The sequence below is a fragment of the Ischnura elegans genome, chromosome 8, assembly GCF_921293095.1.
Source record: "Ischnura elegans chromosome 8, ioIscEleg1.1, whole genome shotgun sequence".
Classification (NCBI taxonomy): Eukaryota; Metazoa; Arthropoda; class Insecta; order Odonata; family Coenagrionidae; genus Ischnura; species Ischnura elegans.
Window position 1 is genome coordinate 113,962,551 of NC_060253.1, and position 26,750 is coordinate 113,989,300.

Consider the following 26,750-nt stretch of genomic DNA (forward strand, 5'->3'; position numbering starts at 1 on the left):
AAGTCACAGAAGTAGAACACACAATGAACGGCAAGAAAAATATAAATTTATGGGATAAACATTTTTTTAAATCTATGTTACCTCACAGTTATTGCAAAATTGAAACATTTCAATAAAAATTCTCACAAATGTTTATGATATATTTGAAAGCAAGGCCTTAGACAGAGCCCTGGTTGACCTTCACATTCTAGGCAAATTGCAGTCACTGTCCTACGGATGCCTTCACGGTCAGCGGAGAAATGAAGAGCCTGCATCATTCCTATAAACCTATCACGGCACATTTTCTCCCGAATATCGGTACTCACACTAATTCTGACCTCCAATCGTTAGAAATCGTATTTACCCTAATTGCGCCCATTCGGAGAAGAAGGCCCAGCCAAGTTTCCAGTTCTCCCTGTCCAACAGCTTCCAGTCCATAATGCCCTTAGTGAAGGCCCTTAGTGAAGGATTTCGGAGGAAAATGCTTTCTGCATTTTCTCCGTCTATGAGAATATTATTTCAAAGAAAATATCATTTGCAAGTTGAAATAATCTCTGGGAGTGCCGCTGGTAGGGAGGGACTCCACCCACGAGCCTTAAAAATTATCCAGCAAAATAGTACAATTTGTGTAATGGAGTGTATTGATTAGTACCTTAGTTTTTATGAAAATTAAGACTGTATATGTACCTAACACTAGAAAACCTACTAGAAATGACCTACAAAATGAAAACACCATAATGATCAGAGGACAAGTAATTGATGCGGAGCAATGACTGAGAAAATATGCCGTAAAATTAGGAAAAAACTCAAATTATGTAAAAAACGTAATTTGCAATAATTATTTTAAAATTATTAATAAAGTATAAAATACGACCTTATGGACCGCATGGAAACATTTTGGAATAAAATAGTAAGTTTTGAGACGGGAATACACGTTATTAACAAAAAGTAAGTCTGATAATAATTTTTGTGGTTGCACATAAGATATGAATAAATTAAAAAAGAAGATAAAAATACTATTTCAAGGGAATAAACAATGGTTAAATGCCGTTATGCTTAAAATACCTCTGAGTCTATTTTTTTCCGCAATTTCGTTTACAAAGCTAAGGAAACAAATAAACGAGTAAAAAAATACAGACCAATACTGTAGATAATGTAATGCAGTGTTGCATACGACATTAATATGTTATTTTTTTATGAAAAGGAAGAAAATCTGCAACTAACCCAACACGTATGAATAACTCAGAAAATGAAATAAAATCGAAATGAATAGAGGATTGGTAATTGACCTAGGGAAACGAATGAGAAAATATGCCGTAAAAGTAGAAAAAAGACCCAAAAAAAATCACCCAGGATAAACGTAATTTTCATTTATAAAAAATGTTCCTAGCAAAAGAAATTCAAATATAACATCAATAACTGAAGCACCGTACTAAGATCATTTTTTTATAATGCAGTGAGTATGAAACGGGGATAAATATCTTTAATAAAAAAGTTAGTCAAATCATAATTTTTGTGATAGCACATAAAATATGAATAAATTAAAAATGAAGGTAAAAAAACAAATTTAAAAAAATAATCCATATGTAAGACATGATTATGATATTTACGATAAGAATGATGAAAAAGAGACGAAGGAAATGAAAAGAGAAATCTCAACCTGCCAAATTGTTCCAAAAATAGCAGTAAAGTAAACAAAAAAACACTAAAAATGAAGGAACACGTAGAACTAGAAACGGACACTTCTGCAATGGTGTAAGGTCAATCCCGAACTGCGGGAGGGTGAAAAAGTAACGCTAGGCGCGCTCGGAGCACCCTAGTGACCAGCGGAAAAGCGTACTCCCGAAGACATACATTTATGTCATCCGCCTGAGTGGAAAAGCCCTCATGACATATATATATGTCATCCGCACTGAATGTGTTAAGAGCGGACACTACTTTACCTACAGACCAACTGCTTGGCGGCCACGCGGCTGGCCGCATTCGTTCGCGTGCATTCGGTCAGTGAAGCAATCGGAAACCTTCGGAAATATTAGCAAGGGGGCGACAGAACTGCGATATATCGTATAGAAAACCTCTTTTGTTTTGATTTTTCCGGAGCCCCAGTGGTCCAACGGCCCACCCAACATAGAGGCGCTGGTGTAGCCTGTTTTTCCGGGCAGTCTGCTGGGCAGTAATAAACTGGGGGCTGCCGTATTGAATCTCGTTGTAAACAAAGGTGATATTGAGGCTTATTGATAATTATTAGTGTTAACTGCAGACTTTTTTATTGCTTACAAGGTCCCTTACGATTTTGGAATGTGCTCGATGAAGGATACGAGTCTCAATGATCTTGGTTATTGCTAAATTGCATGGGTATGAAATGCATTTGGTGATGAATATGTGAGTAATTCTGTTTCCTTCATTATTCCATTTTGATTTCAACCTGTGATTAGCTAACCTCTTCTCATGTTTTCAAAATTTCATGGTGTCTTGTATTCCTTATATTTCAATATGTTTTTCATTGTACTTGCAGTTTTTCTAGTGTTCAAACTACTCATTAATCGCTACTGCTATGCTTTGGTTTGTTTAATGCTAATCATTTTGTTGGTTATGTATGTAATTTGCAATTTCAACTCTGTCATTTCAACTGTTTTATTGTCATCAATTGAGCATAATTCATTAAGTGTTCTACGATTTTTACATTTCTTAAAACTCTAATCTCCTTCATTTTGAAGTAAGAACTTAATTTCCACTACATTGGTATAAAATATTCTTCACTTTTCTCGTTTTCTACTTTTTGAATACTTTCTTTCGTATAAGTGATGGATACAGGGGTGCCGACTTACAAAAAATATTGGGGGGGGGGGGGCAAACCGGGGATCTTGCCCTAGAAATTTTTCTAAGTAGTGAGTTTTAAGTTTTTTAAGCATTTGAGAAGAGTCATATGATCAAAATGAGAACCCTGATAACTTAAATCTCGGTATCAGGACACTCGGGGGAAAATAGACAAGCAAAACATATTTTTTCCTCACACCCATAACGAATTTTTGAGGGGGCTCGGGCCCCCTCAGGCCCCAAGGAGTCGGCGCCACTGGATGGATATTAACTTCTAAGAACCTTTCATTTTAAGACTCCTCTGCCAAGATATGTTGTATATCTTAATGGGTACTCATCATGAACAACTTCCAACGAAATAATGTCCTTTCATAATTAAATAATTATCTTCCATGAAATGATATCCAAACTTGCATGCTTATTTCTAGTGAAGTGTTGTTATGGTCTATGGTTTCAGGATTAGCATTATTTTCCCTGTACCAGAGCTATTGCAAGATACATCTACGTCAAGGAAAATTGGGTCACCCTCTTTGTCTATAACTGTGGATTGTTTACTTAAGTAATGGAATATTTCTCCTATTACGCAAAGGCTACTCATCTCTCATTGCAATGTACTGTTGTCATTGATATTGGTTGCTTGTGCATCTCATGTGCTTGTAGAATTGTTAACTTCCACAGATTTCATCTCTAGTATGTCATATTTAAATTGTTATTGTTGTATTTCTTGTACCAGTTATAGTATCAATAAATACCAATGTCCACTGAAGTGAGTTTCCGATATCATTATTTTTACCAACCACCAGATCGTCAGTTGACTTTGTACATTAATCTTGTATTATGGTTACTAGTTTACCCACAGAGCAGAGGAATATCCCATGAATATGCTTAGAATATTCTCGAAGGTATATTGGAATATTCTTAGAATATTCTCAATGTTCTCAGGATATCCCAAGAATATTCCTGGTATATACTATACGTCCGCCCTTACGCATATCCTCGATAGAAATATTCTCAGCATAGTTCAGGAATATTCCCAGGATATTCTTATAGGAATACTCCTGGGATATTTCAGGATTACGCTCAGCATAGTCCAGGAATATTCCCAGGATATTCCTTCAGGAATATTCCTTGGATATCACCATAAGAATATATTGTATTCACAAAGTATTGAAATGAGCGAAACAAACATTAAAAACTTTGTTCTGGTGGCAGTATGTATTTAGTGCAATTATGGAAGTACTAGTGCATCCATTGGGTCATTTGGTGTGAGGGACAGCTTCAGCATTTTGAAGCATTTACATGCATTTGAGAACATCCTGTCTAGGGAGTAGGGAGTGTTCATCAACATAATGTAACATGCTGGTGTGTTTTGCATTGCTCTGGAACACTGTGGGAACACTTACCAGTTTGTTTGAGACTTCTAGCTGACAAGTAATTGAATAAAGAATAAAATCAGTGAGATTCAGGTTTAAAATGGTCTACAGAGAAAATAGAAAACACACAAGTGTGCTGTTATGACAAAAAAATTATATTTAACTAAATATTGCACATATTTTTACAAATATACCACACAGGCCCAGATGGTATTCCACATCTTGTGCTCATTTATTGTCAAGAGGTTTTAGCAGATCCTCTAATGGAATTATTTAAGCAGTCTATCCATCCAATGTAAAAAAAACGATATTATTGCATGAGTAAATTCACTAAGAATAGTAAGTTAAAAGTCAGTTCAAGAAGTAGCCAGAATTTCGATGTCAAATATAACCAGCCAAATATTTTCTGAATATTTTGATAAGTATTGATAAATAATAGATACAGTTAGAAATGCCTTTATTCAATATAAACGAAAAATAAAGGCCAATAGGATCAATATCAATGTTTTTGCCTGATCATCCTTCCTTAAGGTCAAAAGAATCCATGAAGAACCAACTCACTTTTCCTCGTATTTCTTCATAATTGGCATTTGGAAAATTCTTCCTTACTGCACCTGTGAACAATAATAGATAAACACTTTATTAAAATCTATTAATGATACATCTAACTTGTCAAATTAAAGTCAGTAATTTTGTTAAAAAGTAATCTATATTCATGGGATTTTCCCTAAAGCTATATAAATACCAACTTTCAACAAAGGAAATTTCGAAAAAATTCCTCATCAGTTCGAAGAGTAAAAATTGATAAGTTATTCACCTTGAAAATTCGAAGTGCTAACTTGATCTGAGAATTTAATTCCCAATAATTTAAATCCAATCCGCATTAACCTAAAGACTGAAATATTCTCTGATCTTCAACAAATATGATTACATTTTGAAGGAAGCAAAACTAATGACTCGACAGCGACTTAAAAAAATTTAAATAACTTTAAATGACTCAATAAATAGTAAAGCCGAGAAGTTTTGCTTCATAATCCTCCCACACTACGGTGATGCAATGCGTCAAGCATTAAAATAAATTTAAGTTTATGCATATGCAATGTTTTTCAATCCACAGAAGATGGATTGACTGAGCTGTCTCAGGAAGTGTGAGAAGGTTGAAAATATTAAGAATATGCTTCATTTAAAATAAAAAATGTTGCAATGAGCAACACTTCTACTTACCCAGATTCTGATGAAGAAAGCAAAAGTAGAACTTCAGCGGTTGATAAACTTTTGTTGGAGAAGTTTCGCAAACATAACACTACAAAGTTACGTTGTAACGGTAGATGATTACCTAGGTGCTGGTGTAACAAGTAAAAGAAGAACGCTGTTCAACTTCGGCAGGATCAATTCCGCTCACGACGAACACAACACAGTTCACGTAACATTATTCATGTGCACATGAATACGACAACACGACAACGGCCATGGCCGTTGGATTCGGTTGGATTTGAAAGTGGTAATGCGCATGCGCGCATTTGTTTTTTCTCGATGGAAATCGACTATTGGTGGAATCGACCATCGATGGTATCCACAATCGATAGCTCGACATCGCGGGCGGGAGTCTAAATCTTGGTAGGTAAAAATTAAGTTTCGCCTTATGACTTGAGGAATAAATCCCACTCAGAAATACATCTTTTTTGTATCATCGCCTCAGTAGATTAAAAAGCACGAGTGAAATCACATTTCGAAGAACATTCTTCTTTATGAAACGAGGAAAACTTATCATGGCAGGATTTTTGTACATCTTAAGGGAATTGATTGTTTTTTAATTAATCTGCATTTCATAGCAACCCAGGCGGACGGCGTTCTTGGGTGTTCCGAAAAGAAATGATGAAACACACTGTAACAACTGTGACTCAGTTATTACATACACAAAAGCCTACAGTCAAAATATATACCGCGAATATCCCACTATGGTTCGCAATGTCCCTGGGACAAAATAGGAATATAAGGAATCAAAATAGGACATTCCAGGAATATCCCGTAATGAGTCGCAATATCCCTGGGACGAAATAGGAATATTGGGGATCAAAATGGGATATTCCTGGAATATCCTCTGCTGTGTGTGTTGTAACCTGGGGAAGTTCATCGGGAAGATTTTCCTTCATTCATTGCTTTTAAGTTTCTCGCAATTGCAGTAGCATTATTAAGCCTGAATAGCACGCCCTATCGTGACGCGTAAAAAAAGTTTGAAACACGCGCCGAGATGTGCATTCAAACTTCGCGGCAGCATTGGACCACTGGCATAGATGGCACTGATGTATCAAAACCTATACGCATTATCCTTATGGGTATGTCGCCCCCTTGATATTAGTAGTATACAGTGGGGAACATCAGGGATAAGCTCTCTATCTCTCGCACGCTCTTACAGGCCACAGTGAGTTCATTTTCGCGTCCAGTTGCAAGTTTCACGGAGTCGGTTGCAGGTCAGTAGCCTTGGGAGACGCCAGAGACAGTGGGTTCGGGGATCCCTGGGCGGACCCCGCAAATGTTACGCTCTCGAGGACCGGGAACCAACAAGTCCGAGACGCCCGTGCCTCGCGAGAGGGGGAGGACAGAGAAAGGAAAAAAAGGAAGGGAGGCATCGCCGCGATGAGAACCCGACGACACCTCTAGGGGAAGGATAGGAAAGGAAGGGAGGGGACGAGGAATCCCGCACCGTCACAAAGGCGGGCGAGCCCTACTTCAGCGAAACCAAGCATACGCAATTAATATTCTACCAATCCTAGTAGATTTTCCTATGAGGAAGAAAAATCTATCGATCGAATCGGTAGATAGACGCCAGAGACAGCGCGCGAGGCTTACAATTAGATTTCTTGAGCAACTGAGAATAAATACCTTTAAGAGCGACACGGAGAACTGTAACAGTAGCGCCGCGGGTTAAGCCGATGGTCTAGGTTCGTCGGAATTATTGGGCGCCAGTACGGGATGCTGAGTAAGAGAGAAAAATAATGCCGCCCGTGCTCGGAATTGAACTAACTCCCCTGTAGGGGAAAGTAATTCCCTCAGTAAGTTGGGAGGATCGCGCTAGCGACCAAACCATTCCCTTTTCATCGCTGGGAATATGGGGAAGGGAATTGGGATTTAAAAAAATAAGGTATCCACTGGACTTAAACTTATTAAACTCCTGGCACTAGTCTCGCCAAAAAAAACAACGCTGTCAAAAATAAATATCTCGCTGCTTACGGCAATCCTCGCCCTCACGTCTCCTCGGAACGTCCGTGGTCGGGGGTGGAATCCAATGAAGACAAAAGAAAAGCGGCGAGCGCAGTAGCGTTAGGACAGGCAGCCGTCACAGAACGTCATGTTATAAACCAACAAATTTCTCGGTCCGACGGAAACGATAAATTACCACGTATTTTACCGAACGGATTGGAATGCGAATTCGTTTTTCAACGAACAATACAGGTCTTTAAAAAATTCTTAATTAAATTTAGTTATTTCCGAAAAACACCCAAAAATACTAAAAATTCAAAACTTTTTTAGTGCGATGCGGCACGTTTTCCCGGCATCCAACTGCAAAAATAATTCGCACGATTTATTTTCCTACCAAATGGAACAAAAATGGGGGGCATCCCAAAAGAAATTCGAAAACTTAAAAAATAAGGACCACCCCACTGCGTAGGATTGTATTCGACGTGGATGCCGAATGCCTTTTCGTCTGCGGTGGAGGCCGACCCTCTTCCAACCAACAAGCTGTGTACACAGAGCGGACCGCTACTTTCACATACCCTCCCCTATTACTCTGAGAGTACTTAGAAATTGCGATCGGCTGGTATCGGACGGGGGCAGTTTTCAATAATCGGCAGCACCTGTCTCACTCCCCCTCGAACCGCGCGAACAGCGCTGTCGATCCCATGCGCAGTTCGGTTTGTGTTGTGAGGTTTTTGATAATTTCGTGCTCAATTGTGTTGAACTGCCCGAAGACAGCTTTGCGAAACTAAAACACCTTCAAGAGTAGGTGTATTAAGTCGTAGTTGTTCATAAAAAACTTAGAATATATATACATATTGTTTTTTTAATTAAGCGTTTAGGCACAGTATCAGAAATACAATGGCAGGTTCCACAGTTTATTAAATACAGCGACCGGTTTCAATACATATTATCATCATCAGGCACTTGTGATAGAATTATTTCCAAATATATATACAGGGTGTCCCATCTATCTTGACCACCCGAAATAACTTTTTGTCCAGATGCAAATTCAAAAATGTGACAAGTAAATGTTAATTAGCCGTCAGGGGGATATTAATCAGCATGATTGCCTTCCTTGTAGCTTTGTTATTTGCAAAGATATGAATAGCGGTTTTTTTTAAGGGCACCCTATATTTTTTATTCGGCAATTCATTTCCACTCCTAAAGACCTTTTCAAAAAGGTAGCACAGTGGACCATTAACATAAACACAACGTTATGAATACATAAGAAACTCGTCCACTTGCTGTGGACGAGTTTCTTATGACTGGTGTGCATTTTACTATGTTTTCATTTGTTCACTGTCAACGTCAGCAAGTGGAGTAGTTCCAATACCCGCGTACCTGCAATAAGCGCTAGAGAGTCAGTCATTTTTCATAACACTGTGTTTATGTTAATGGTCCACTGTTTTTTGAATTTTTGAATAAGTCTTTAGGAGAAGAAATGAATTGCCGAATAAAAAATATAGGGTGCCATTTAAAAAAGACATACCGCTGTTCATACCTTTGCAAATAACAAAGCTACAAGGAAGTCAATCATCCTGATTAATGTCCCACTAACGGCTAATTAACAATTGCTTGTCACATTTTTGAATTTGCATCTGGACAAAAAGTTATTTCGGGTGGTCAAGATAAATGGGACACCCTGAATAGTAGTCAAATGGGATGACTTGACCCTCTTGACTACTATATATTTATTTATTTATTGAATCATTCAAAAAAGTCAAAACAACCTTTAAATTGAATAGAGAGCTTAAAATCTGCAGCTTTAACAAATATAAACTATAAAAAGGATATTAAAAAAGATTCAGAACATGGCTTTTCGCAGCTGCCTCTTGAAAAATCTGATGGGCATTGAAAGATCCAGGGAAGGGTGAGTAGTCGAAATGGTATCGAAAGAGGAAGGGAATCTGTAAAAAAGTGATCTCTCAGAGAGAGAGAGAAAGACGGAATTTAGGTTGGTGTAGTAGGTGGTTATTACGGAAGGAGCGGTTGGGAATGTGGAGTGAAAAGAAAAGCAGCATTTCTGAGGATCGGAACTTGCCATTTAAGGCATTGCAAATGAAGGGAAGATCATGAAAATTCCTACGGGAGGGTAGTGGGACCAATGATAGGGCAGACATTACTTCAGAGCGAGAAGAATTACGGAGGTGAGGAACACGGTGTCGGACTACTGAACTAAAGAAATCAACAGGGCGTTCAAGAATTTTAAGGTTGGAGGGACAGGTAGCAGAGTAAATAACGGTGCAGTAATCGAGAATTCGGAGAACGCAACCAGTGAAAACAGCTCTCGTGGCGATAGGATCGGTAACAGTGGTTAGTCGATAATGGAAATAATTCTATTACAAGGGCCTTGTGATGATACTATGTGTTGAAACCGGTCGCAGTATTTTATAAACTGCGGAACCTGCCATTGTCTTTCCTTTCTGATACATCATGAAGAAGTTCCGTCATGTTTCGCTTGACGCGATTGAATTTAGGCTCTTTCGCATTGCTGATATCGGCATGAGAGCTGATTTAATGTCTGTTGGTATCGGACAACAGGCAATCGGGTGGCATCGAACAGCACGCTGGATGGTGAAATTCACCTTTTTATAACAGGACCTTGTTTTTTCAGGAAACAATGGTGAAGATAAGAGGAAATTGGAGTGAAGAGAATATGAAATTTTATTTATAAAGAATTGAGGATAGGATGGATCCGCAAGTGAGAGATTTTCCTTGCTCAAGAGCACGTTGGGAGGTGGGATAAAGAAAATTTTGACGACCACAACTGCGCCGATTTCGTGACGTTGATAGCGACGGCCGGAATAGGGCCGTCGTCATGGTGCGTTGGCGCAAAGTCTAGTTTGTGTACCTAAAGGAGGCACCTGTAGCTAAGAGCGAGATCATGGCTTCCTTCCTTGGCTTTAAGTTTTGCACTATGATTGCTTTCCTGTCGCTCATAAATTATCGCATTTTTTTCGTCGAGACCATAATTAAATTTGCGCAAAGTACGAAGGCCTTTTTTTCAACCTCCGATGGGTCGTAAACGGAAGACGAAGTTAATTGATTAAAAATTGTTTCATTGCTAAATGTTGAGTACACTTGAGGTGTCCTTTCGACTTGATCACCTCGGAAATTGAGGAATTGGTCGTGCCTTTACGTTACCCTCCTCATAGGATGTTGCCGCCAATGACTTTCAATGATTTCTGCCTTTTTCTTAAGGCTCATCGCCTGTTTGAAAACGCTTCCCTCCAAGCCTCGCCTTCAATTCAGCGTAAAGATGGAAGTCACTCGGCACAAAGTCGGAATTGTACGGCGGGCGATCGATAATTTCCCAATGAAATTGCTCAAGGAGCAGTTGGGCTGCATCAGCGTTGAAATTAAGGGTGTTGCCATGGACCAGAGCACTTGCGGAAGTCTCTCCTTTCGTCTCGAATGGGAATGGGCGCAATGCTTCAGTTTCACACTCTAGCCACAAGGCATTTAAAAAACTCTCTTTTATGGGCGTAAAGGTCATGTGCTATTTTTAGTGTAACCCCCAAAAATTCTGGTACCCCCCAGAAATTCCTCCGAAATCCTCCAAACATCCTCCGAACTTATCCGCAGAACTTCTCCCGCTAAGGACTTTTCACGCTAAGGTTGTTTCGCATAAAGGCCCTTCGACTCAAAGGCTCGGAGACTCTAAGTCTCGGAACTCTTGTCTCCGAGCTCTGCCCTCCGAACCTACCCTCCGAAGCAGCTCAACCTGGAGATCAAGACTTACATAGCACGTATGGCGGAGGAACACCTGCACCAGGCAATCGGAGGGGAAGTGGGTGCTGAGGCATAAGAATGCAGTTTCGAGTGAGAAGTACTCCACTTTGCCCTATCATAACTCTCTCTCTCCCTCATCCTACCATGCCATTCCCCTCCTAGACTTATCACACCACTTGCTAGTGTCTCCAACCCAGGAGATAGGGGAGAGGAAACCCTGCTGATCTCCCCCAACCCCTGGTTGGATGACATGAAGTGTTCCAGAGGTTACAGTCAACACGGGCGCCTCCTCCCGGGAAATTTCTATTGATGCGGCTGTCGTGGGCTTCGCAGTAATATCCCCCCTCCTTTGCTAAATCCACTCTGCCATTGTGCTTTGTTCCGGCAGTTCTCTCTTGCTCACGGGCATTCGTTGCGGTGACATCGGTCGACTTTAGAGAGTGATTTTCAACTCATCTCTCGTGCTGACAGGCAAACACAGCTTTGTACTCTGTATTTCAAATTAGTGGTAAAGTTCCTTTTGAGATTGTAAGTTATCATCGTTGATTATTGTAATACTTTTGATTTTGAATATTCCTACTTGGAATACATTTTGATTTAGCATGACTTGTAATTTTGTCACAATTGTTTCTCTGATTGATTATTCTTGTTTTTTTTGGAGTCTTTCCCTCATCCAGTTTGTGGCAGACGATCAGAGTTCCCTGTGTCTGGGCTTACATAACGAATCTCCAAGATTTAAACCTGCAATACTACAATGAATAGCACCAAAGGTACCACGGCTTCAACGTCCCAAGCGACGGACGGAGTGTTGCATTTGAAGTGTCCTCCACCCAACATTCAAGCAGGGATCGGGAAGTCTCTGGAAATTCTCTGCCTTCGCAGGGATTTGAACCCGTTCCCACGGGGTGAGAAGCCAAGGCTCCATCTACCACGCCAAACCAACCCCTCCGCGTCAGAATCCCACGATAGGCATCCAAGACTGAAACCGCGCCAAACACAGCGGTGCACGAAGTTCATTCCATCATACCTCTGAAAAGCCCCTTTAGCTGCGATGCAGTTGAATGGAGAAGTTATGGAACTTAAGTTGAATTAAGAAGTTGGACACGTGCGGATTTAATAGTTCGAAGGGAGGGTCCTGGGTTCAAACCCCGGGGCAATCTCGGATTTCGGGTTGTTACATGGAAGGATTTCTAGCACCCCTACCAGGAATGCTTTAAATTCACACCTCTGTGGCTAAATTCTCTAACCTCAGCCATACTTTGTGGTGAATAAAAGAAAGTACGAATTAAGTTAACAATCAATGGACGCACACTCATGTTTTATACCAATAGCATTTTCTCTTGGTCTTGTTAATGGCTGGTGGCATAACTGTTGCTTTTTCAGGCTAAAAACGATAGACACAGAGAGTGAATGTTCCCCAAGAGATGGAATTACCATCGAGGGAAGCTATGCGCCGTAGGGCTGTAACAACGTCGCACATATCCCAAAATCCGCTTTCTCCCGCCCATCAACCCCTAGACTGACTCTCCAATGCCTATGTTCACACTACGTTCTTTTTACCTCGGTTTGCCCCGACCGTGGTTACAAAACGAGGTGTGAGCCCAAGTTACCGTTAACCGTGGTTGGGATTCTGACCACCGTTTTCCGACCATGGTTGGCGGTAGTTTATGCGTGTGTGAACGCAAGTTGTTTAAAATCTGGTTAGAAAAAGAAGAAGGGGAAGCAGAAACAAGGTGGGATAGAAAACAGGAAAGAAAACAGAAAGTAAAGAATTCGAAGAGGAGACGGCCGTTATTGTTGAAATATATTCGTCAAAAAATTTATTTCTAAGGAAAGTGTTATTGATTCATTCCGTAATTGGTTGCATATTATGAGATTTTAAACCTGATTTAAGTTATGCGATAAACTATATAGTTCGTAGTGAATTAGCCATTACCTCGCATTGTATTGTTACGGAAATATCGATTAATCTCTATAAATATTTTGCTAGAATTATGTAAAATATGAGAAACTACCTTAATAAAAATCCGATGGTCACAATGATTTTATTGTTTTGGTAAGAGTTCTTCGCCCCAGTTTGAAAAAAATCACTTAGAATCATCCTTGAACAAAAGTTCCTCCCATATCAATATAAAATATCAGGCTAACGGCTACTTAGATATAACTATAGAAAATAAAGTTGGAAACGTCGGGTGATACTAATTATCACAAAAAATACCACGTTCTCTCTCTTATTTCATAAGTTTAATTTCAACAATCAAGTCACATTTCTGAAAGTTATTCATCCACCATTTAATTGAAGTAAAATAGTTTTAATTTACGGTATAGCATCAGATTGGATCATGTCCTTTGTCAAAATAATAATAGCTAAGACTAATGCAGCGACAAGTGTATCTCAATCCCAAATCACCACAAGTGTGCCTCAATTGAGGCTGAAGTCTCAAGATTAGGTCCTCTTTTCTTCACCCACATCAATGATTATTCAACACATCCGAATCAAGGACAAGTAGTAGTATATGTTGTTGATATCAACCTCATTATCACTAATAATCGCTTTATAGAGCAGTAGAAAAATGCAAGCCACACTATCGATGAAATGATTAGTTAGACGAGCACATCTGAATTAACTACCACTGAGTTATACTTGTAAGTGTGCTTAAAAGGTATATTTGCAACTATATAAGTGCTCTCACGTTTGAAATACCATGAGGAACTTTTGCATACGATGCAATCAATGGTAACAGTTTTTATTAAAGACTTGCTGAAATCATGAAATATTTATAACCCTTTTGGAAATACGTTATTGGTAACGAATGTTTTCAGGTAATTGTAATCGAATTCATGTTGGATTTTACACCTTGTAATTACCTGCGATTTATAAACAGCGAAACCTTCCTTAATAATATTGGGTTGGGTTGGGTTGGGTTGGTATAATAGTGAACAAACAGTTTATAATTATAGTATTCTACCGATTAAGGGTGCGATTCATAGACGGCACTTTAGGCTAAAGTATACTTTAGCCGGGCTAAAGGCTGCTTTTTCCGTTTCATAAACGCCACTTTAGAGGAAAAATGGCCGAATCGTCACTTTACCGTAAAGTGCCCAACCGGAGCTCACTTTAGGGCTAAAGTGTCCTTTACGGATGAATAAATATGGCTGCACCGGCTGTTATTGAAGTTGAAATATTAAGATATTTGGGTTACGGAAATGAATATGAACTAATTTTTTGGTGAGAACACAGCAGCAAACTGGCGCGTTTCAAGAAATAACCAGACAAGTAATATATGTCTTTTCCCTGAATATATATCGAGTCGGTATTGATGGAGATGACCCAATTCTTATATTTTGAAGTTTAACTCTATCGGTCGTGTGATAATTACAACACAGTAAGTGGTTGAACAGGTTGGCATAATTTATGTTGATTTTATATACAAGTTAATTGTTAAGTTCTTAGGTTATTTATACGTTCATATTCTAGAATTTTCCTTAAAGATACTTGAATATGATAGCAAAATTCTGTTTACATTGGCGTCAATAGCCTTCGTAAACAAAGACTTGATTTTCATATCGTTTGGCCAGCCAAATACTAGTTTCTACACCTTGCATTGCATTTTAAGCGTTTTCATTCAATATTTGCTTAATGTACTCTTTCCGTATGCCTCCATATCACGCTTAACATGTTTCTGTGATTTTGAAACTAGAGTCGAGTTTCTGTTTCGTTTTTCGACTATACATTTGCATGTTTACAATGATGATATAAGATCTCGTCATGAAAGGCAGCAATAAAAAGTAAAACGTACTTTCCTTCATAGCCATATTATCAGCAGCAAAGCAATGTTTTCTCGAGGATGTAGGATTGTTATGAAATGTTATTTACACAGCATCACAGACTTCACTGACATTTTTTACTGCAAAATTCGTGAATGGATACTCGGGTTAGGTATTCACTTATGTCGAGGCATCTTTTAAAGTAGACAAAGAGATATTTATTGATATAAGTCCATTCTCACATTCAACATGTTTCATTGCGTGGCCATTCATTCATTGGTTTTGATGATATAGATATTCTTGACTGTACATTCTCGTCCATTTCTCTAGAATATATAACCCCTTAGGTCAACATTCCAAGAATTAAAATATTGGTAAGCACAAAAGAATTCAACAAACACCCATACCTCATTCAAAATATGCGTCCAACTGAGACAACCACTGATCGGTAAATTCAAATTGGTAGTTTCAAGTTAACGCGAGAGAATTTCACTATTTCACCCACCTTCAATGAACGTACACCATCAAACTTCGACTAACATGTAGTCCAAATAACCGTATGCAGTTAATCATAGAAAATGATCATAAAATGACGTGAAAATATCAGCATTTGAATATTTACTTCGCTGGGAACATCGAAGGGCATTACCAATGCACGAAGTGAGCTTTTATTCAGCCAACTCAGTAATTAACATACAAAAAAGCTAGTGGGGAAAAGCTTTCAATGACGCAGTATTCATTTACATTTGCACATAATATGAGAAAACGAGAAAATACAGCTCAATAAATCTTAGCAAAATACAACATGAAAACCCAGTCGCCAGAAACATGTAAACAAGTACGCATTTAATATCGTGTGTCATCTTTTTCTTCACTTTTTCGCAGCGTTCATTGCCAACACTCAAAAATTTCAATGCATGATCGAGACTTTAGGAGCTGAAGTGCCACTTTATAAAGTGAGATCCTTGGGACGACTCTGAAACGAACTTTAGCTAAAGTCTCACTTTACCGTAAAGAGAGACTTTGTAAAGTGGGCAATTTCAGTGTCGTCTATGAATCGCACCCTAAGGTAGGTTTCCATGGAGTACTAATGAAGTGATTTGGGAGACTCCCTCTCCTTCTGGCGCTGCCTTCATCAATTCACTGTAAAGGCCTGGTTGCACGGTGCATTAACCCGTACGGGTTAATGTATGAATGCGTGTCTGTTTGCATGTCTGAATTCATGGACGTTTGCGTGAACGAGGAGCATGAATGAGCGGTTACACGGTACATGCGTTCGCACTCGTTTTCACACATTTTCTCGTAACGCGAAGCGTTTAGTTTTTGTTTATTCCCTTTACAGTGCGCAAGTTTTAAATGTGTAAACAGTATCATTAGGTAGGAAGCAGACGATACCTACCAGAAAATAATTCCCTTTTCGTTGTTTCCTGTAGGACCAGGAAATTTCACGTACTGGTAATATATTTGCGCTGCCGTGTAAACAGTGGTGTTCATTGTAGTTGCCGAAGTTGTTTCATTTCGTGCCAGTAATATTTATTTATATTTAATATTTATCGTTATCGCTCGCTTAATGTTATCTCAATAGTACTCTATTTATTTCAAACCGTTATCAAAGTTAATACTTAGGCTGAAAATTTGTAGACGCATCTTGTTTTTAAGCCGTGTTTACTAGACATTTTTCTGTCATCTGTTTCACTGAGTGAGATGATGTATGAGAGTAGATATTTTTAATACTTTGTTCTACTTTTGTCCGGGACGGTTATAAAGTTAAGAAGATATTTGCTGTTGATGGAAAAGATGTTGGTTTAGAGATCTGGTCGATTTCGACACAAATATTTCAGCTCACAAATATACAGCTTTAATATCAAACGCTATGCGCAGTAAATCTGGTGAGTAGTAGATAAAAGCCTTTTGTGAACATTGAAATAGACATTGTGAATGTCAAGATTTCGATAATGTTTACAGTTGAATAACTTAGCCACTCAACGAAACGTTAAGCCGATGTCCCACGGTCAAATTTGCGTCAAAATATTTTGATCAAAATTTGATGCAACTGACGCGCACCCTGTCCCACGGTCAAAATTTTGTCCAACTGGCTTTTGGTCCTATCGTTTGCACAAATCACCGATTTGTACAAATGGATAGGACAGGTTCTAATTTTCCATCCAATTGGATGAAACCAACCAATCACAGGGCCTTTGACAAAAAAGCATCGCCAAGCGCTGACACACAGGCCAAATAGGTTAAACTTATTTATCGTCTGCATGAGTATTTTAATTAATAATTATGTATATTATGGACACAAAAATAAACTTTGTTGTATTCCACACAGTATGCATTAAAAACCCAACCGGTTTCCACTTTTTCAGGTCGTTATCTTAATCGTAAACCTCTAGATAAGGACCTGAAAAGATCGAAACCGGTTGAGTTTTTTCATTAGTATAGTATGGAATACTAAAAGGTTTAGTTTTAAATTTATAATATCACCATACCACGAAGTGAATTCACAAAACATTATTTTAAATATATATATACGTTCGTGATCGTCTATTTCATCGCCTGGTGTGGCCCTAAAGGTAAATATGAGCAAATATTTGTCTCAGTGATAGGCGATGGAAGCTCTCAACTAGGAAATCCGTAATAATCAGTTGATCTTAAATAGAAAGGAAGCAATCTTTAGAATCGCAATACCAGGAGGGATGTTTTGGAAATAATAAAAGATTTACTTAAGGTATCGAGGCCGAATTTTACGCTTTATGGAAGGCATACAATGCGAGCGAGCAGCTGGAGAAATGACTAAAATGAACTGACGATTGTACCTGTGAAACACTACAGCTGCCCGTTTCTATTACTATGATTATAGGATAAGGACCTTATTTTAGAAACTGCTAGATTAGGAGAGAAAAATGTGATTTAAATGCACGCTTACAGCACTATTCATAACATCTCCTCAACCACAATGTCCATCATTTATTAATAACATTTTCCTCGCGGGAATAAACTGCCTCACGTTTGTATCCTGGCGTTTTATTCTGCCCTCAACCTTGCTGATAAGGGACATGAAAATATCCTGACTTGTCGTCAATTATTATCGATAGTAAACGGGAACATCGGCGACCAACTCCTTATCCAACATGTTTAGCATGCTTATTCCAACGCTTTCATACCCCTTTTCCAGCCAAGGCCAAGTTCAGCATTCCTTCTGTTTTCTTTTTTTCGCATCTTTAATGTTCAAGAGGCCTGTTCAAACAATTTCGCCTGCTTAAAAAGAAAGAATCCTCCACCTCCACAAGTTTCCTAGTTGTTTACATAAATATCGTCTTTCGTTTGTTTTTGATCAAAATGAGATGCATCGTGGGACACCCCCAGTCCAGTTGTATCAAAATATTTGCATCAAAATTTTTGGACAAAAATTTTGATCAAAATATTTTGACGCAAATTTGACCGTGGGACATCGGCTTTATTTTCGCTAGGCAAATAATTGAATAAGAAATACCTTATATGCACTTATCCTCCACATTGTATTATTTACTGCCTTTGATACTCCAGCTCACGGATAACATTGCACATTAAAAAGGACATTAACGGAAAAGAGAACGTAAACAAAAATAAAAAGTTATCGCCATCGCTAGCAATGAAAATAAAATCATTTTTACCTGCCTAATATATTTTATGGAAGTCTTGTTTAAAAGTCTTGCTACAATTCATTTGAATACGCTTTGATGTAAACAAATGTTTGTTCATGTGGAAAGGAGACTTACAGAAATAGACATTTCAAAAATTACTTTCTAAATTTCCTACCTTATCTTTATCAATTTTTCGTTTTAATTCCTTTATCTTCTTTTCCAATTTAGATTCTCTTGCTTGCATAAACAAAGGTGTTGCTATGATTATTTGATTCTATGATCGCCGCACCACCATTGCATTTTGGTGGCCATTTTTTAAATTAATCCCCATACTCAATTTTAATTGAATAGACAGATAAATAATTGGAAATTTATTGTTTTCATAATTTTTCCTGGTATTTCAGACAGTTTTTGAGGGGGTCTTCATAAGACTTTTTGTCGTATCTCGTCTCATTCACCCCAAACATTTGTATGAGTGAGTGAGTGGTCGTAACTGGGCTTTAAAGTATATAGATGCGTTCTCACTGATTCACACGTTCCCTCTTCAGCAAACACGCCTAAATACTACCGAGATACAGCCGCGATATATTCCTCGTGTCATGATGGCATAGGCGCACATAGGATACATTTCAGCCAGAAACAATTTTTATAGTTTTCTTTTCCCCATGAAAGTTTACGTTTGTCTCCCATAACAAAATACGTGCGCGTACTTAAATCTTTTGCTCTTCAAAGTTATTTTCACACAAAACATGGGGTTAAATTTATTTCATTGCATTCCTGAAAAAGTAATGCCGTAATGAATTCAATTCGTTCGGCTTTTACTTGCCGAATTTAATGCCGTAATTATTTCGTGTGTCCAAGCTTTCAAAACACATTTTTGCGATGATTATTTTTTAACCATTTCTTTTTTCTTCCATTTCAAGATTATAAGTTAATCGTGGTCATCAGGAAATCATGTGCATTCAATTTATTTTTATAGAGCAATCATTTTTAGGGATAAATTAAGTAACCATTAGATCCCATACTGCATTGTGTGTGTATATACGACCATCTCACGAAATAATTGAATGTGAGGTATTTCCACAGAGTGCATTTAATTGTGTGGTTTCAAAAGACCTCCACGATCATTTTGAGTCTATTTACTTTCCATTTAAACTTTTAATTTGTATTGTTTGCCCATCGATGTCAGGACGCCCAGCCATTGGTTCTTCTCATCATGACGTCACTTTGCACACACTGCACTCGCCATCTTCGTCATGTCACACGTATTTTATGACGTTCATGCCACGTGAACAGCAGCGCGCAAATGCGATGTGTGGAGATGTCGTCTTCCTGTCCCTTCCAGCGGCGATTATGCACTTTCTTTTCGATTGTCACGCTTGCGAAAACCCTTCCCGGTTATAAAATACCGTTAAAATCTCTTGTATCAGTTCTGGAACCAATTACTCATACATGTATCAGTTTTTCCAAGAGCGCACACTCCAATATTAACTATTTATCATTGTTGGCCACAGTATCGAGGTGCACAGAGCTCCTGGTGGCCAAACCACGAATCATGCCTATTAAGGAAATTGCAGCCGATGCTCGCACCCGAACACCGCGGAAGAAAGCAGCACGTACTCTATCTACGTACGCAAATAGTCAATCGACCTCGTGCCACGGGTGACCTCCGACCTAGTAGCAGCAAATACGGGCAGCTCCAAGTGAGCGCAAAAGAATTATTTTGCTCAATTCTCCATTTTGTAATCACATGTGAAGAAAACATCTTCTGCAATATTTTAGAGATCTCAATACGAAGGATAATAAGTAAGCAAGCATGGTCATTGGGAATGACACACAGTGTTTAATAGCCTGCCAATAATTTTGCGTTTCTTTCATAACTAACCAATAACCGATACTATCCGACAAATGGCAGTCCGGAAAGGAATTCACCATGGGATTTTCTCCGAAAGAAAATCGAATGACAGGTGCTGTTTCCCAATCAATTCCCAGGCTCTAGTTTAGTTATGCTGTAGTAAGTATTTTAAGCTGGGCTCATTAAGAGTGAATCCTTAAAGCAAAAATCTACATAATTAAAACGAAATCGCTCCAAAAATGCGTAATAATAAGCAAAGATCGCCGATAAAAAAAAGAAAGCATCGCCGGTCTCGGTGGCGGTGGGGTAAAGTCCTCGCCTGCCAAGCCGTAGGCCGTGGGTTCGAATCCCGCCTAGGTAGGTGATCCTTGTCCAGGGCATGGATGTTTGTGTTGCACTTTGTTAATGTCGGAAACCCTCGTTTCAAAAGGCCGTCATGTGCTGTTTACGGGGAAGTTGATGGTAAATAAATAAAAATAAAAAGAGGCGACGGAGAGTGCGAGGACGGCAAAGACTCTGAAGTTCTCTGATGGGATCAGTTGACTAGGCCACGGGCACTTTCCTTTCTCAGGAATCATTTCTAATTAACCGGTGCTGATCCAGTTTCATTACAAGTACTCACACTTACTATATGACCTCCAGGCTAGAAATCCCTTTTTTATTTCGCTTCATCAATATGAATATAATATCCTACTGTAAAAGAATCTTGAAACACGTTAATATAAACAGATAAATTCAAAGTTGTAAAAATAAATAAATAAAAACATAAAGTATATTTTTTTAAATCAATTAATCAAATATTTATACCCTTGAGATGCGTAAACTTCGATTAGGGAAACAAAAGTAGACAACTTTCAGAGAGGCAAGGAAAATCGTACTCAGCATATGCAACACATTCAAAGGAACAATGGAAACGATATTAGACATAATCGAAGCATTGTCCAATAGTAATTGATAAAAAAATTAATGGCAATTTTCCACAAAAATTGTAACCCCATGGCCTGTATCAATGCATTTCGCATCATTTTCCGTTGACTTTATCCCAAAATATTTCGTTTTAATGGCTTGAAGCAGTGACGTGGCTGGGACTTGGCTTTGAGGGAGAAGGATTCAATAGTATATCGCACCACACCGAGTTATAATATCCTAGAAAAAACCTGAGTATATTCACTTAAAAAATTCCGTTATAATTCATAAGTACACTTCTGACTTGAATGAAATAGTGAAGCCAAAATGAACGTGAGGCATATAATTGCTGAATTTCAAACAATTCAAATTACTATACACTTCTGTGACACGAACATTTTCGGAATATATGCATACCTATTGAGTGGGTGGTTTGACGTTCTAACACCCACCTCCCCCACCGTAATTACGCCACTGCCCTGAGGGGCACCTAACTCAACTAGTCAAAGACACTTTCTCAAGGCCAAAATAAAAAAGACATTTTCTGAAGTTATAATTAAATGAAAACTCTCCGAGTGGATAAAGACAGAATCTCGTGGAACATTAACATATCAAGATATAAATAATTATGGGTTGGCAGTTTTTCGCAAATCGTTTAACCACACGACCAGTTTCATAACATTTGAATAATTTTCGAGTGGCTTTATCTGCAAAGATTTCGCTCGAATGCGTTGAAATGCGGAAGCTCGTGGAAGTGGAACGGAGGCTGCTAGGTCGCTAGGAAATCTAGCCTCTTTTACACCCCCTGACCCAATTGCCTTCTCTCCACGCTAATTATAAACGATATTTTTTGAGATAGAGTCACAGGGAAATAATATGAATTGCAATGGCTCAGTCCGTGGCATTAATATTGATGTGTCAAATTGCCGCTTATAATCAGTCCTTTATAATTGGTAGCACATGGAATGGGAATCGAGGGAGACATTTGAGGGAAGACTAGGGGCGGAAGGGAACCCGGCATTAGCCTGCTCTTCATGATGTAGTATTTTTTAGTGTACACTCCCCAAAATTTCTAGTACCTCCCAGAAATTCCTCCGAACTTCCTCCGAACTTATCCGCAGAACTTATCCCACTAAGAACTATTCGCGCTAAGGTTTTGCGTGAAAAGGACTTTCGCCAAAGGCCCTTCGACTCAAAGTCTCGGAACTCTTGTCTCTGATCTCTGCCCTCCGAAGCAGCTCAACCTGGAGATCAAGACTTACATAGCACGTATGGCGGAGGAACACCTGCACCAGGCAATCGGAGGGGAAGTGGGTGCTGAGGCATAAGAATGCAGTTTCGAGTGAGAAGTACTCCACTTTGCCCTATCATAACTCTCTCTCTCCCCCTCATCCTACCATGCCATTCCCCTCCTAGACTTATCACACCACTTGCTAGTGTCTCCAACCCAGGAGATAGGGGAGAGGAAACCCTGCTGATCTCCCCCAACCCCTGGTTGGATGACATGAAGTGTTCCAGAGGTTACAGTCAACACGGGCGCCTCCTCCCGGGAAATTTCTATTGATGCGGCTGTCGTGGGCTTCGCAGTAATATCCCCCCTCCTTTGCTAAATCCACTCTGCCATTGTGCTTTGTTCCGGCAGTTCTCTCTTGCTCACGGGCATTCGTTGCGGTGACATCGGTCGACTTTAGAGAGTGATTTTCAACTCATCTCTCGTGCCGACAGGCAAACACAGCTTTGTACTCTGTATTTCAAATTAGTGGTAAAGTTCCTTTTGAGATTGTAAGTTATCATCGTTGATTATTGTAATACTTTTGATTTTGAATATTCCTACTTGGAATACATTTTGATTTAGCATGACTTGTAATTTTGTCATAATTGTTTCTCTGATTGATTATTCTTGTTTTGTGGAGTCTTTCCCTCATCCAGTTTGTGACAGAAGATCGGAGTTCCCTGTGTCTGGGCTTACATTACGAATCTCCAAGATTGAAACACGCAACGCCACAGCCAATACATCTCAATGCTGTAGCCATTCGGCGAGTTTTCTGTCTGTCTCTCCGCAGTGCACATTTGGCGGGAGAATCAATTGAGAAGGTGAAGTTAATGAGATTGCTATAGCAACCTTACACTAACAACTTACGGTCAGAAATGACTTGAGTGTGTGGTTCGGAAGTGATGTCATTAAAAAATATTCCCTTGCACAGGTTCTAACCGCCACATTCATTCGTAAATACAGTGAAAACACAATGCATTACCACTATGCCAACTCGCTGTTTCCTTAAGTCATTCACGGGAACAAAGCAATCTACTAGTGTCACCAAATCAAATGAATTTTTATTTACTGTCACTAGGTTATTGTGGCATTATTTCAGTGGTATATAGGCAGATCTTATACGAATTTTACTTTCTTTAACTCTCATCCTAAGGCTACTACGTTAATTGTATGAAAATATACTTCGATTGATCGGTCAATTTACGAGAGAATATAAATTGAAGTTCTGAACGTGTATTTATTTTCAAGCATGAGCTGCACAATTTATGTGGCATTAAACATCGCACATATCGCCCTTTAATGATGTAGTAATAACAATATTGCAGGAGATGGGAATGTTGTTCAAATTTTCCTCCTACTGGTACCATAGAAAATACTGAAATTAAATTTCCAAACTGCGGCGAAAGTGGCGCCGCTCAATTTGTGAAAAACTTTTGGGAACCACTGCACCTCTAACCTTGTACCTTTTAAAATTACCTACATGTACTTGAAAATGACCTCTTGAGGTTGAAACATGTTGTACCAAAAAATAAATCCGTGGAAGAACACGAAGTCGTTCTTTCATTTGTGAACTTCAACTTCCACGAAGTTGAGCCGGAAACCTTTGGACGTACAGAATAAATCTTCGAGAAGGTAAGAGTCCGTTTGAAACTATTTGACCTTGACATCGATATTAATCATTCAACATATTCATGACAAATTAAACACCTATTGATATTTTTATCATTGGAATGCACTACCTTAGGGTTCCTCTCAGATTATGGTGGACAAGCTTCAGAGATTGAAAAACAACTCACCTTGAAAAAATCCAAATACAGCTGATCTTGGGGAGGAGAGCTGGCAATAACTGAATCCGCTTTCACCATCCCTAAAAACAGTAATTATAAGGAAGTACTATTAGAAATACATCCCTTAGACTCAAAGGCTTCACACAAAGTGCATAGGTAATTGAAGGTATGGTATTTGGAGGAGGCGGCAGACAGCTAAGATCGTTTCCACCAGTGGGAGGGAAGGGTGGAAGGAAACTCGGCGTCAGAATTAGGGCGCGTCCCAATTAATACAGAAGCGGGTGTGTGCCCTGCGCCCTATCCGCCCTTGGGAAACTTGGCCCGCCCTTGTTGCTCTTTTAACCGACGCTAGCGCCAAGGAAGAAATTGGCTATTGTGGGAATCATAAACAAATAAGCTACGGTCTCCACAATTGCCGATTGTGTACTAAAACAACCACTCATGTGGTTACTAATCTCCGGCTCGGGAGTGTTGCCTGAGATTCCGCTTTCACCCCTCAAACCCCTCACACGCCGCCCCTCAAACACAACTATGGGCACAGTGCGCTGTCACTAGGGGAAATATGGAACTAACTGCGCTGTCGAAAGCATATACCGCCGCTGACAGTGCAGTTAGTTCCATATTTCCCCTAGTGACAGCGCACTGTGCCCATAGTTGTGTTTGAGGGGAGGCGTGTGAGGGGTTTGAGGGGTGAAAGCAGAATCTCAGGCAACACTCCCGAGCCGGAATATGTCGGGAGATTAGCAACCAGTATATAAGGACCATGCAACCACTATAAATGTTTTTGATTGGAAAAGTCGTTTTAAAATTGTTCTTGTTGCAATAAAAGATAAAATTTAATACAAAATAGAGTGGATCATACATGTGATGTTCGAGTAGTAATAAGAATAAGTTGTAAATATAAAATATTTGCTCATGTTTATCACAAGAAAAGAATTCTTTAGTGTAATAAAAGGTTTGTTAAGGTGCCATAAAGGTAACATACGTCTAATTTTATCCGTACCACTACCCCCAGAAACAACTCCACTTGATTGAGTATATATTCTTTTAAGTATAAGTAGTTGATGACCAATAGTGTTCTTGATCGTGAAGTAAGTTTACTCAAGTGCTACAAAACATCGTACCACATAACCCTCATCGACATAAACTGAAGTTCAGTGGAACAAAATGAGAATATACACTCTACCGAAGGATTATATGCATGCTCCATTCACATTCATGAAAAGCTAGTTAAAACATATTTATAATTCACGATTAGAACCTTCACTTTGTATTCCATCTAATTATGATAAATAGTTGGCTTCATACGAACTAACAAATACAACTGAACGAAGAGGTAACGTGGTTCGGGGATAATAAAATTACGTCCTTTAATCTCAAGCTTTTAGAATTTATATTGATTCTGCAAACTACGACCCAGACGGCACAGAACCCTCCGTATTTAATTCGTATGTAGGTAGTACCCATTGACTACGGGGATACTAGGCCGCTCCGTCACTTCTCGGCAATGGATAATATCCATTCGCGGCCTGTCGACGAAGCGCGTACGGAGCATGTGAATGTCCGCTACGAAGCGCGTTCGAAAGGATACGAAGCGCGCAGGAACACAGCACTTAGGCTAATCTCAATCGATTAGGTCAAAAATTAGATATATCGTAACTGGCACAATCGAAAAATATTTCGAACGCAGCACAATCGATAACTACCTACCATGGCCCTTTTATGAGGCAGGAAAGAAAAAAAACACAGAAATACATTACCGATATTATTTAATTTCTTTAATAAATCACAATAATATTTCCAATTTTCTCTTCTAACCCACATCTAATTTGGCGAAACAATTACTCATATTCTCTTTCGAAAAGAAAATTATTTACAAGAAGACCGGCCGATACATAATAACTATCTTCAATACCTTCTCCGATGAACGTTCACTATCACAGCATCCTCTTGCACAAAACAAATCCACATCCACTTTAGATCTATACGTCACTTCTGCCACGATGTCTTTCTTCTTGACGACATGTTACAGCGAAGCAATGGCACCTTCCTCCAATCTGGGCGCCTTCAATTCAACAAGAATTTTTTCCCCGTCTTCTCGTCTAAGACCACAGATTTTTTCTGATATCACAAGGTGTGATGTGAAGCTCGCACACCTGAAACTAATAAATAATAAAATGCAATGTAACTTACTGGGTCACATCTGTCGTGTTATTGATAATTGTCACAGTTATTGTATAAAGGTAGGGCAATAGTCACAACACACTTATAGAGAACAACTCACTAGTGTACTTCCTTTATTAGAAAACACGCACTGATAAACATTGTAAAACAAAACACACACTAGAATAGTGCTACCAACCCTACTTATACAAAATTATCCCACTGAGGTTA

General features: G+C 39.0%; 1 protein-coding gene across 3 annotated transcripts in view; it reads right to left on the reverse strand.

Annotated features, from left to right (window-relative positions):
• The window catches only part of LOC124163310 (pyrroline-5-carboxylate reductase-like), a 131,878-nt gene that overhangs the window by 75,454 nt on the left and 29,674 nt on the right, over positions 1 to 26,750 (reverse strand). For all 3 annotated transcript variants that reach the window (XM_046540127.1, XM_046540126.1, XM_046540125.1), the window contains exon 2: positions 24,366 to 24,436. In XM_046540127.1, coding sequence (XP_046396083.1) covers positions 24,366 to 24,436 — 71 coding nt within the window. The remainder of the gene's footprint in view (positions 1 to 24,365; positions 24,437 to 26,750) is intronic.